Source organism: Dryobates pubescens, chromosome 33, assembly GCF_014839835.1.
Source record: "Dryobates pubescens isolate bDryPub1 chromosome 33, bDryPub1.pri, whole genome shotgun sequence".
Classification (NCBI taxonomy): domain Eukaryota; kingdom Metazoa; phylum Chordata; class Aves; order Piciformes; family Picidae; genus Dryobates; species Dryobates pubescens.
This window is the reverse complement of record NC_071644.1, coordinates 6828639-6840194: the sequence shown is the minus strand read 5'-3', so window position 1 is coordinate 6840194 and position 11556 is coordinate 6828639. Positions and strand designations below refer to the sequence as shown.

Here is an 11556-nt window from a genome sequence, read left to right as displayed (position 1 = left end):
AGCTTTTATTGCCGTGTCATGGTGACCCGAGATGCTTCTCCTGCTGCTTGGGGTGGAGGATGGAACTCTGCAAGGGGTTGCCTCACCTCCTTTGGATGCTCCTGGGACACAAGATTCACAGAATGGGTTGGGTTGGAAGGGACCTTAAAGCTCAGCCAGTTCCAACCCCCCTGCCAGGGGCAGGGACACCTCCCACCCTTGGTTGGGACACCAACCACCCAGGTTGCTCAAAGCCTCATCCAGCCTGGCCTTGAGCACCTCCAGGGAGGGGACATCCACAGCCTCTCCCTGGGCAACCTGTTCCAGTGTCTCCTCACCTTCCCTGGAAAGGATTTCTTCCTCATCTCCAGCCTGAATCTCCTCTTTTCAGGCTCCAGTGATGATCCTACTGTGGAGAGACAAAACCAGGCAGCATCCTTGGGTGGTGCCTCGCTCGCCTGGCAGGCTGCAGAGCCACACTTGGAGGCACACCAAAGGGACTCTTCAGCACCACCCCCCTGCTGCCTCCACCACTGAACAGTGTTATCTGTCTCTTAGGCCATGCCCATGCTGTCACCATAATAGCTGAGTGCCTCCCAGACTAATAGGCTGCCATAGCGAGGTCCCTGCTTGACCTCATGGAGTCCTCTGCTCTCCTCCCTGCTCAGGTGTCGGGGAGCACCAGCCGGGGTAGGTCCTTGTCGTCATCTCTCTGCCAGAGGGGGAGAGGCTGCAGCCATCTGTCACGCCGTGGTGGTGCTGGTGGAGAGGCTTTGGCTGGATGCTGGATCTCTGCTGGCTGCCTTGCTCCTTTCCAGGTTGTTGGACTTCACCTCGGGTACAGCAGCTTCCGGCAGGCTACCTGAGCCGACGCTCTCCTCTAGCGGGGATCTGTTCCGGGCTCAGGCTGCAGTGGAAGCCACCACCTTGCACTTCATTCCTTGGGGGGTGGTTCAGCACAGGGCTGGTGATGGGGCTTAGACATCAAGGCTGTGCTTTTCTTCCCTCCTAGAGTCTCCCAGGGCTCTCTTTCTCTCCCGGGGCACCGTCATGTCGTGCTTCACCCAGCTGTGGCACTCCAGCACGCCAGACTCTCCCACCAGCCCAGTCCCTGCCTCTCCAGCTGAAATCCCCATCCCCATCAGCCCCATCGTGGTCACCTCCCCAGGAGACGGCAGGAGGAAGGCCAGGTCCCCGGTGGACAAGCCAGGCTCTCCAAGCCCAGCCTCTCCCAAGCCAGCCTCCCCCGTGGAGTGCTCCATCTGCTTCAACACCTATGACAACAGCTTCAAGACCCCCAAGCTGCTCCAGTGCTCCCACGTCTTCTGCCTGGAGTGCGTGGCCCGCCTGAGCACGGGGCTGCCCCCGAACCAGCCCGAGGACCAGCTGCCCTGCCCCTTCTGCAGGCAGCTGACCAGCATCCCGCAGGAGGGAGCCCCGGCGCTCAAGACCAGCAAGGAGCTGCTCGCCACGCTGCCTCCTGAGCTCCAGCAGGAGAAGGTGCTCTGGATGGAAGGGACCAAGCTGTGCTGCCGCCAGTCGTCTGAGGACCCCGAGAACCCGGACTCCTGCGTCTCCATCGACGTGGCCATGAGCAAGCCGGAGAGCTCGGAAGCGCCCCCCGCAGGGCTGGCCGGGAGGCTGTCCCGCTGCGACATGTGTGACGACTGGAAGCGCATCGTCCTCCTCTCTGCCTTGATCATCATCCTCTTCTGCATCATCCTCTGGCCTGTCCAGTGCGCCCTCAAGACAGGGAACCTGCGCTGCTTCACCAGGACTGTGGCCATGAGCAGGCCAGAGTACCTTTCCCCCAAGCCCACCACGGTGGCACCCCCTGGCACACAGTCTCCTTTCCAGTAGCCCTGCAGCAGCTCCTGGGGAGGCAGGCACAGGACCTGCTGCCCCTGTTGGCATCCCTTGGTTCGCTGGCAGACCCCCAGGGCCCGCTCCCCACGCTCCTCCTTGGCCAGCTGCATCCATCCCCGGGAGCTCTGCTGAAGCACTTGCCTGCCAAGCTGTCTGCAGGCCAGGGATGCTCCAAGGATCCTTCTGCCAAACCCTCCATGGAAACCGAAGCTCTGAAGGCAAGGGCCAGGCTGCCAGGACCGTTTGCCCCCAGCGGGGCTCAGCCTCGGCAGGCTCCCAGGTGCCAGGAGGCGCAGTTCCTCTGACTCCCTGAGGGAATAAAGGCTTCCTCTGGCCAGCTGGAAGGATCTCCAGGATTATTCTTAGGAGGAGCTGGGCTCGGGAGGGTCAGAGACATGGCAAAGCTGGAGGAGGAGATGCGAACCAGCCTCGCTGCGCAGGCTCGGAACCAACCTCTGGGAGGCGTCAGTGCTGCCTCCTGCTGGCCAGCCCCGGACCTACCCCTGCTGGGTTCCGAGGAGCTTTCGGAACGGAAGGCAGCAGCCACTCTCCTCTCTGTTTCCCCCTCTTCTTCTTAAGAAGATGCTTCAAACCTTCTCCTCCCTCCCTGGACAAGGCCTCTGAGCGCAGGCTGGGCTCCGCCAGGCACATCGCGCCGCAGCAGCCTTCAGTCCTGCTTCCCACAGGCAGGAAAAGGGGAGAGGCTCAACCCCTCTGCCAGCTCGATGTGTCAGCAGCAGCTGCTCACCCACCCTGCTCTTATTTCGTGCCAGGGACCTTCTGCCAGTGATTAGCAGAAGCCTTCGTGACGAAGGCGCCCTCCAGTTCAAGGTTTTCTATTCAGACACCCGTGGATGTTGGACAGTGTTGTGTGCAAGGACCATCCCTGTGTGGATTAAATTATCTTTTGTACAATGCCAAGTGTCCCTTTGTAGCCCCTGCTCCACCTTTCCCTTCTCCCTTGCAGCTGGAGGGGCTCCCTGCCCGAGCCCAGCTGTGCTCCCGGCTCAGGGTAGGTACAGGCTGGTGGCACATCTGCCCTGCCCCCTGAGGACAGGCTGAGGCAGAGCTGGGTTTGTCCAGGCTGGAGGAGAGAAGGCTCAGGGGAGACCTTCTCACCACAGGCCAGCACACAAAGGACTGAAAGAGTTGGGGCTGTTCAGTCTGGAGAAGAGAAGGCACAAATCCAGGCTGGAAAGCAGCCCTGAGGAGAGGGACTTGGGGGTGCTGGGGGAGGAGAAGCTCAGCAGGAGCTCTCAGTGTGCACTTGCAGCCCAGAAAGCCAATCAGAGCCCCTATTGCAAGAGGGATCTGGAGGTGCTGGAAGGTGTCCAGAGAAGGGCCAGGAGGATGAGCAGAGGAATGGGTTGTCCAGGGAGGTGGTTGGGGCACCGTCCCTGGAGGTGTTTAAGCCCAGGCTGGATGAGGCTCTGGGCAGCCTGATCTAGCGTGGGGTGTCCCTGTCCATGGCAGGGGGATTGGAACTGGCTGATCCTTGTGGTCCCTTCCAACCCTGACTGATTCTATGGTGCTGTGAAAGGGTGGCTGCCAGGAGGATGGAGACTCCCTCTTCACAAGGAGTCCTGTGGAGAGGACAAGGAGGGATGGGGACAAGTTGTTCCTGGGGAGATTCCCACTGGACTCCAGGAGAAGATGTTTCCCCTTGAGAACAGTCAGAGACTGGAATCATCTCCCAAGGGAAGCAGTGGACTCCCCCCACCCTGGGCAGCTTTAAGCCTCAGCTTGCCTTGGGAGGTGATTCCAAAGCCCAGCTGCCCTCAGGGGGAAGCATTTTCTTCTGCAGTCCAAGCAGAACCAGTGCAGCTCCACTAGCACCCAGAAAGCTTGGAGCAGATGATCCCTGGGGCCCCTTCCAACCTGGCATTCTGTGACCCTGGCCCATGCCCAGCCTGTCCCAGTGCTGCCCCATCCTGAGCACACCACCAGCTCTATCCTGTCGGTTCACACTTGCCACCACCCAGGCAGTGTTGTCCCAGGTGGGACTTCCCTCTCTGCTTGGCCTGATTTGACCTAAACAAGGAGAAGCTGCCCAGGCTTCTCATCTTGGGCTGCTTCCTGGCTGGCTGGAAGATGCTTCCAGTCTGCCTTCCCAGGAACCTTCCCAATCAGGACCAGAAAAGGCAGCAGGAAGAGCAGAAGGAGTCGTGAGGTTGGGGTTGGTCAAGTGATAGGACAAGAGGAAATGGCCTCAAGTTGCAGCAGGAGAGGCTCAGGCTGGATACAAGGAATGATTCCTTTGCTGCCAAGAGTGGTCAGGGGTTGGCAGAGGCTGCCCAGGGAGCTGGTGGAGTCCCCAGCCCCGGGGGGTGTTCAAAAACCAGGTAGAAATGGCATCTTGGGGCATGGATTCGTGGCCATGGTGGTGCTGGGTTGATGACCTTAAAAGGTCTTATCCAACCTTCAGGGCCTTCAGCCTCATCAAAATCAATTGCTGTGGGGGTAAATGGGTCCCAGGGATGTCCTCCCAGCTCCAGCTGCTCACAGAATCCATCAAGCAGGTTGGAAAAGAGCTCAGAGATCATCAAGTCCAACCTATGATCCAACACCTCCTGACAGCTAAACCATAGCCCCAAGTGCCACATCCAAGCCCCTCTTGAACCCCTCCAGGGATGGGGACTCCACCACCTCCCTGGGCAGCACATCCCAGTGGCCAACAACCCTCTCTGGGAAGAACTTTCTCCTCAAGGCTTCACCCAGCCTGGCTTTGAACACCTCCACAGCCTCCCTGGGCAGCCTGTGCCAGAGTCTCCCCACCCTCACTGGAAGGAATTTCTTCCTCATCCCCAGTCTGAATCTGCCTTCCTCAAGCTTCAATCCATTCCCTCCCATCTTATCACAACCCCTTGCCAAAAGTCCCTCCCCAGCCTGCTTGCAGCCCCCCTTCAGAGACCCCTGGAACCAGTAAGGCTGGAAAAGACCTCAGAGGTCATCAAGTCCAACCTGGCACCCAGCACCTCCTGACAGCTAAACCATGGCTCCAAGTGCCACATCCAATCCCCTCTTCCTGAACACCTCCAGGGATGGGGACTCCACCACCTCCCTGGGCAGCACATCCCAATGGCTAACAACTCTCTCCTGGCAGCCTTGTCCCAGCACCCTTGTGGGGGCTGCCCCTTTGCCCTTCTCCTCCTCCCCACCTGCTTGGAAGCAAAGGTTGAAGGCTTAGCTACGATGCAGCTGAACCTCTGCCTCAGGCCTGGTGGCAAAGGAAGAGTCAAAGCAGGAAGAGGGCCCTGTGAGAAGAGGGCCCTGACCATTTGGGTGCTGGGAAGCACCCAGCCTGCCCACAGCAGCAGCTGCCAGTCCCTCCCCTGCAAAGCAAACTGCTCCGAGAGAGCTTCAAACAAACCAAGGCAGACCCCAGCAAAAGCCTGGGGAAGCTCCAACATTTATTCAACATCCACTGAAAGTGCAAGTAAAAAAAGAGAAAAAAAGAACCCAGCTCTCCTGTCCCTGGGGCAAGGGATGAGGAAAGACCAACCAGGAGGGGCAGCCAAGGTGTGACATTGTGCTGGGGCTCTGCTCCACACGTGGAGCCAGCCCCCCAGGCACCAGCACCCCAGGCATGCAGCAAGCTCCTAGGGAGGACCTCAAGAGCAGCCCTCCAGGCTGGCCCTGGAGGTTCAGGCAGTGGCACCTGAGCACTCCCCACCAGACAGCACCTTTGGGTGCTTGCTGCAGAGGTGCTGGACCATTGGCAGGCTGCAGGGCTGGAGCAGCAGGCAGCGCTGGCAGGCACCCAGGCAAGAGCGGCTGGAGCTGGAACACTGCAGGCAGTGACACCCCCCAGGTCCCAGCCACCCCTGCAGCATCCCACCTCCCCCCCCCCACACACACAGCATTTGCCCTTCCCAGGGAGCTGCAGCAGGCAGGCAAAACAAAAAGAGGTCACCCAGCAAGGCGAGGGCAGAGCTGCACCAAAGCTCAGGGGGAGCCCAGCAGCTCAAAGGCTTCAGCTCAGTCGAGCCTCTTAGGCTCTTCCTAAGGGTGGCTTGAAGGCACAGTGCAGTCAGAGCTCCTTCCCTGCTCCTCAGCACCACTCAGCTGGGTGGGATTTCCCTGAGCTCAGCATTCAGGACCCAGAAGGGAGGTGGAGACGCTGAGCTCTGGCTCAAAGGCAGCGAGGCAGCCCTGCAGGGCAGAGCAGGCTCTCAGGCACGGGCAGCTGCTGCCCCACAGCAGCAGGGAGTGCTCAGTGTGCTTTGGCAGGGTTGCATAGAAACCTACAGCTGGTGGAGCCCAAAGGAAGCAGGGGGGGCAGAAGAATCAAGAGGTGCCAACACCTGGAGGGGGCCAGGCAGTGCTCTCTCTCCCTCACCCTCACAAGGCAGCAAAAGCTACTCCAGGGCACAGGCTAAAAACACTTCCAGCTTGGAACTGACTGACCTCATGGGAACAGCTCCAAGCCTACCAACACCTCTGCTCACAGCCCTAGGTGGGCAACCCCCCCTGGGGAGGAAAGCTCCTAAGCCAGCAAGGCCTTTGGGCAACTGGTGTGTGAAAAATAAGGCTCTTAAATTACAAACCACAAACCAACCCCAACACAACCCTCCCCTCCCCCCCAGAATCACCCCCAGGAGAGCTTTGGTTGCCCTCATGAAGGTCCAGAGGCACTTCCACATAAATATCAACCTACTGGGACAAGGGAGAATGGGAGAAGATCCTTCTCATGAATAAGTTAGGTCAAGGCATGGTCTTGGGTGGGGGGTGAGGAGATGCTGCTTGCTTCTGCCAGTCAGCTGCTTCGCTTCCTCACTGAGTCCAAGGTGCTTGGGGAAGGCAAAATGGGCAAAGACCCAAAGCCCACTTGTCCAGAATTGCAGCTCTTGGAAAGGGTGGAAGGAAACACTGCAGGATCCTGCACTGCAGAAGGGCAGCAAGGTGAACCCTGGGGAGAAAAGCACAGTGAGGAGGTTACCAAGCTACAAGCTCTGCACCAGGAGAGGCTGCTGGAACGCTGCAGCAGGCTGCCCAGGGAGGTGGCTGGGGCTCCATCCCTGGAGATACCCAAGGTGAGGCTGGACAGGGCTCTGAGCAACCTGATCTAGGGGAGGATGTCCCTGCTGAGTGCACTGGGGGTGGCCTGGATGAGCTCTGGGGAGGTCCCTTCCAACCCAACCCAGCCTGTGATTGCCAGCACGTGAAAGCTCACAGCCTGCCCTCGAAGCCTGTCAGCTTCCTCCTAACAGCCCCCAGAGCAGATCCCACTCCCTGGTGGCACCGCAAATGTCTTTCCCGGCTGACACCTCACTGCCACACGGAGGAGATGCCAAGGGGCCGCGGGGACGCTCCCAGCGCTCCTACCTGCGCAGCCTCCCCGCGGCTCAGCCTCTACCGCCCCGCGCCGCTCAGCCCGGAGCCCTTCGGGCTCTTGACGTTCAGGTTCTCGTAGACGGAAGCTGACTCATCCTCAGCCCTGGCGAGAGACAAAGCCTTGCAGTGCGCAGCCCCGGAGCTCGGGAACGCGGCCCGCGGGCAGGAAATGGCTAATGCCCTGGCCAGCTCCCCTCTCCCTCCCCAGCCCTGGCTCACCTGCTCCCGGCCAGAGAGGGAGCAGCCCTGGGCTGAACGGCCACGGGCAACCCTCACCAGCCCTCACCACCCATCAGCTTCACAGCCCTCACCGGTCCTCACCTTCACACCCCTCAAAAATCCTCAGCTTCACAGCCCCCAGCTTCACAGCCTTCAACTTCAAATCCTTACCAGCCCCCAGGCTCCTTCACCAGCCCCCAGCCTCCTTCACAACACCCCAGCCTCCTTCACCAGCCCCCAGCAGCTGCTCTGCTATGAGGGCAGACTGAGAGAGTTGGGGTTGTTCAGTCTGGAGAGGAGAAGGCTCCAAGGAGACCTCATTATGGCCTTCCAGTGTCTGAAAGGGGCTACAAGAAAGCTGGGGAGGGACTTCTGAGGGTGTCAGGGAGGGATAGGACTGGGGGGGGGGATGGAGCAAAACTAGGAATGGGAAGGTTCAGATTGGATGTGAGGAAGAAGTTGTTGCCCAGGAGGGTGGTGAGAGCCTGGCACAGGCTGCCCAGGGAGGTGGTGGAAGCCTCAGCCCTGGAGGTGTTTGCAGCCAGGCTGGAGGTGGCTGTGAGCAACCTGCTGTGGTGTGAGGTGTCCCTGCCCATGGCAGGGGGCTGGAGCTGGCTGAGCCTTGAGGTCCCTTCCAGCCCTGACAATTCTCTGATCCCATGATTCCCATAGGACAGCCACCAGCTGCTCAGGTTTCAGGTATGGGAGAGGCAGGCTGGCAAAGGATAAGTGCTGGAGCTTCTCCTCTCTACTGCTGCAGAAGTCCTGAGGCCATTCAGAAGCCATCCAGAAGGCAATTCAGAGATCCCTGAGGGCATTCAGCTTACCCAGATGGGCTCCGTGGTGAGGGGGGCTGCCCCTTGGCTCTGCCTTTGTCCATGGGAGGGTAGCCAATGTTCAAGTAGTCTCTTTCCTTCCTTTTGCTCCTCTGCAAGGGAAAGCAAAGGCAATCCAAATAGAGAATCCCCTCAAAGCAGACACAGAAGGAAGCCCCACCAGGTCCCAGCAGTGGGACACTGGGTGGGAGGCTCCTTTCCATCTGCAGCATTCTCAGTGGTGCCCCAGCAGTGCTGGGTTCAGGGTTGGACTTGATGGCCTGAAAAGTCTCTTCCAACCAAATTGATGCTGGCATTTGAGGCCCAGGGAGCGGAAGGGGTGCTTGGTGTGGCCTGAGCTCTGCCCTGGCTTCTACAGAATCAGAGAAGCCTGGTCTTAGACACCTCCAGGCTGGAAGCACCCACAGGTTCTCTGGGCAAGCTGTCTCACCACCCCCAGAGCCAAGAACTTAGAATCAATAAGGTTGGAAAAGACCTCAGAGGTCATCAAGTCCAACCTGACACTACTAAACCATGGCTCCAAGTGCCACATCCAAGCCCCTCTTGAACACCTCCAGGGATGGGGACTCCACCTCCACCATGCTGGGACCTCTGGAGCTCCTCCAGTCCATACCCCCCTGCTAAAGCAGGGCACCCACAGCAGCTTGCCCAGCAGCACAATGGCCAGGGGGGGTTGGAATCCCTCCAGAGAAGAGCCCCAGGGGCTCTCAGCCTTTCCTCCTCCCAGAGATGCTCCAGGTCCCTCAGAGTGCAGCCTGCTCCAGGGCTCTGGGAGCCTCACAGGGCAGAAGTTCCTCCTCATGTTGAGCTGGAACCTCCAGGGCTGGAGTTTCTATCCATTGCCCCTTGTCCTATCCCAGGGAGCAGAGCCTGTCCCTGTCCCCTCCCTCCTGACCCCCAGCCCTCAGCTATTTATAGGCATTGATTAAATCCCCTCTCAGTCTTCTCCTCTCCAGACCAGCAGCCCCAGATCTCTCAGCCTCTCCTCACAGGGCAGTGCTGCAGTCCCTTCATCATCCCTGCAGCCCTCCCTTGGACTGTCTCCAGCAGCTCCCTGTCCCTGCTGAGCTGGGGAGCCCAGAGCTGGATGCAGTACTCAAGGGGAGGTCTCAGCAGGGCAGAGCAGAGGGGGAGGAGAACCTCCCTGGCTCTGCTGGCCACACTCATTGATGCACCCCAGGATCCCACTGGCCTTCCTGGCCCCCAGGGCACATTGCTGACCCACGGAGAGCTTGTTGCCCACCAGCACTCCCAGGTTCCTTCTCCTTGGGGCTGCTGATCCCCTCCCAGCCTGTGCTGCTGCCCAGCCGCAGGACCCCGCGCTTCGCCCCGGCGGGGCCAGAGCCAGCCCTGCCCTCAGGGGCACACCAGAGGCCTCCAACTGGAGGCAAGCTGACTCACCTGCTCCTCCTCCAGCCTCTTCTGCTCAGCCTCGATGTACTGCTGCACAGCCATGTACACAAACTTGTACTGAGCCTCCGTCTGCACCATGCCCGAGCGCTGCCTGCGCACCATCTGGATGGTCTTGGGGATGTCGATGTCGCAGTCCAGCCCTGCCCAGCAGCCACGAGGTCAAGCTCAAGGAGCTGAAGGTTGAAAACCTCCTGCCTCTAAGCCAGCCCAGAGAGCCTGCAGTGTGCCTGCCTGCCCACAGCACCAGCAAAAGCCGTGGGACTCAGAGAAGGGCTCAGGTAGGAGAGGACCTTTAGAGATCAGCCAGTTCCAAGCCCGCTGCCATGGGCAGGGACACCTCCTGCCACAGCAGGCTGCTCAAAGCCTCATCCAGCCTGGCCTTAAACACTTCCAGGCTTGAAGCATCCACAAGTTCTCTGGGCAAGCTGCCTCACCACCCCCACAGTCAGGAACTTAGAATCAGAATTACAGAATCATAGAATCACCCAGGCTGGAAAAGACCTCAGAGGTCATCAAGTCCAACCTGGCACCCAGCACCTCCTGACAGCTAAACCCTGGCTCCAAGTGCCACATCCAGTCCCCTCCTGAACACCTCCAGGGATGGGGACTCCACCACCTCCCTGGGCAGCACATCCCAATGGCCAATCTCTCTTGCTGGAAGGAATTTCTTCCTCACCTCCAGCCTAAACCTCCCCTGGCACAGCTTGAGACTGTGTCCTCTTGTTCTGGTGCTGCTTGCCTGGCAGAAGAGCCCAACCCACACCTGGCTCCAACCTCCCTGCAGGGAGTTGCAGAGAGCAAGAAGGTCTCCCCTGAGCCTCCTCTTCTGCAGGCTAAGCAACCCCAGCTCCCTCAGCCTCTTCTCCCAGGGCTGTGCTCCAGACCCCTCCCCAGCTCTGTTGCCCTTCTCTGGACACCTTCCAGTCTCTCAATGTCCTTCTTAAACTGAAGGGCCCAGAACTGGCCACAGGCCTCCAGGTGTGGCCTAACTTCTTCCTCATGTCCAACCTAAATCTGCCCTGCTCTGCTTTCAAGCCACTGCCCCTTGTCCTGTCCCCACAAGCCCTTATAGGGCTGGGTGGTGGGGTGGGCTGGGTGATGGGGGAGGGCTGGGTGACCTTGGAGGTCTCTTCCAACCTGGTTGATTCTATGGTTACAAGCAGTGCCCCCACTGATGCCAAGAAGCAGAGTCTCCTGTGCTGTGCTGCTGAAAGCATCTCCTTCACTAGAGGGCTGTCCCAAAGCCCCTCTGACCCTGCAGCCAGACTAAGCCCAGGCCAACGCTGTGCCCTGGCCGAGCCAAAGCCCCTGCCTGGAGGCGAGGCAGCCGCTGCTTGCACAACACAGGGCTGCCCCAGAGGTGGCCAGAGCCAGGGCAGAGGTGAAAGGCAGGAGGCAGGGAGCAGACAGTACCTTGCCTGTGGATGATGTCCACCAGGATGTCGATGACAATGATGGTTCCTGTGCGTCCAATCCCCGCGCTGGCAGGAGGAAAGGAAGAGACAGTCCCCAGGGTCAGCTCAGCTCCAACCCTCCCCCTGCCTGCCCCCAGCCTGGGCAGATGTGCCATGGCTGCCAGCAGATAAGCCCAGCCAAGTGCTCCCCCTGAGGAGATCACAGCCTAGCAGGCTGCATCATGGAGCTGCTGAGGTTGGAAAGGATCTCCGAGGTCAATACCCAACATCAACCCAACACTAAACCATGCCCCACAGTGCCATGCCTGCATGTTCCTTGAGCACCTCCAGGCATGGGGACTCCACCACCTCCCTGGGCAGCCTCTGCCACTGCCTCTTGCAGGAAAGAACTTGTTCAGAGGACACAGTCTCAAGCTGTGCCAGGGGAGGTTTAGGCTGGAGGGGAGGAGAAAGTTCTTCCCAGCAAGAGAGATTGGCCACTGGGATGTGCTGCC

General features: G+C 59.7%; 2 protein-coding genes across 2 annotated transcripts in view; one reads left to right on the top strand and one right to left on the bottom strand.

Moving 5' to 3' along the window:
* The first annotated feature begins 617 nt into the window (after positions 1-617).
* RNF223 (ring finger protein 223) lies at positions 618-1839 on the top strand. Its single transcript, XM_009906784.2, has 2 exons — positions 618-669; positions 992-1839. The coding sequence occupies exons 1-2, from the start codon at positions 618-620 to the stop codon at positions 1837-1839; spliced, it is 900 nt and encodes a 299-aa protein (XP_009905086.2).
* A 5337-nt stretch (positions 1840-7176) lies between these two features.
* LOC104305936 (tyrosine-protein phosphatase non-receptor type 11) overlaps positions 7177-11556 on the bottom strand; it is a 45796-nt gene continuing 41416 nt past the window's right edge. Inside the window, exons 12-15 of the mRNA XM_054175779.1 lie at positions 11061-11128; positions 9636-9787; positions 8226-8326; positions 7177-7282 (exon numbers count right to left, since the gene is read on the bottom strand). Coding sequence (XP_054031754.1) covers positions 7198-7282; positions 8226-8326; positions 9636-9787; positions 11061-11128 — 406 coding nt within the window. The 3' untranslated portion in view covers positions 7177-7197. The remainder of the gene's footprint in view (positions 7283-8225; positions 8327-9635; positions 9788-11060; positions 11129-11556) is intronic.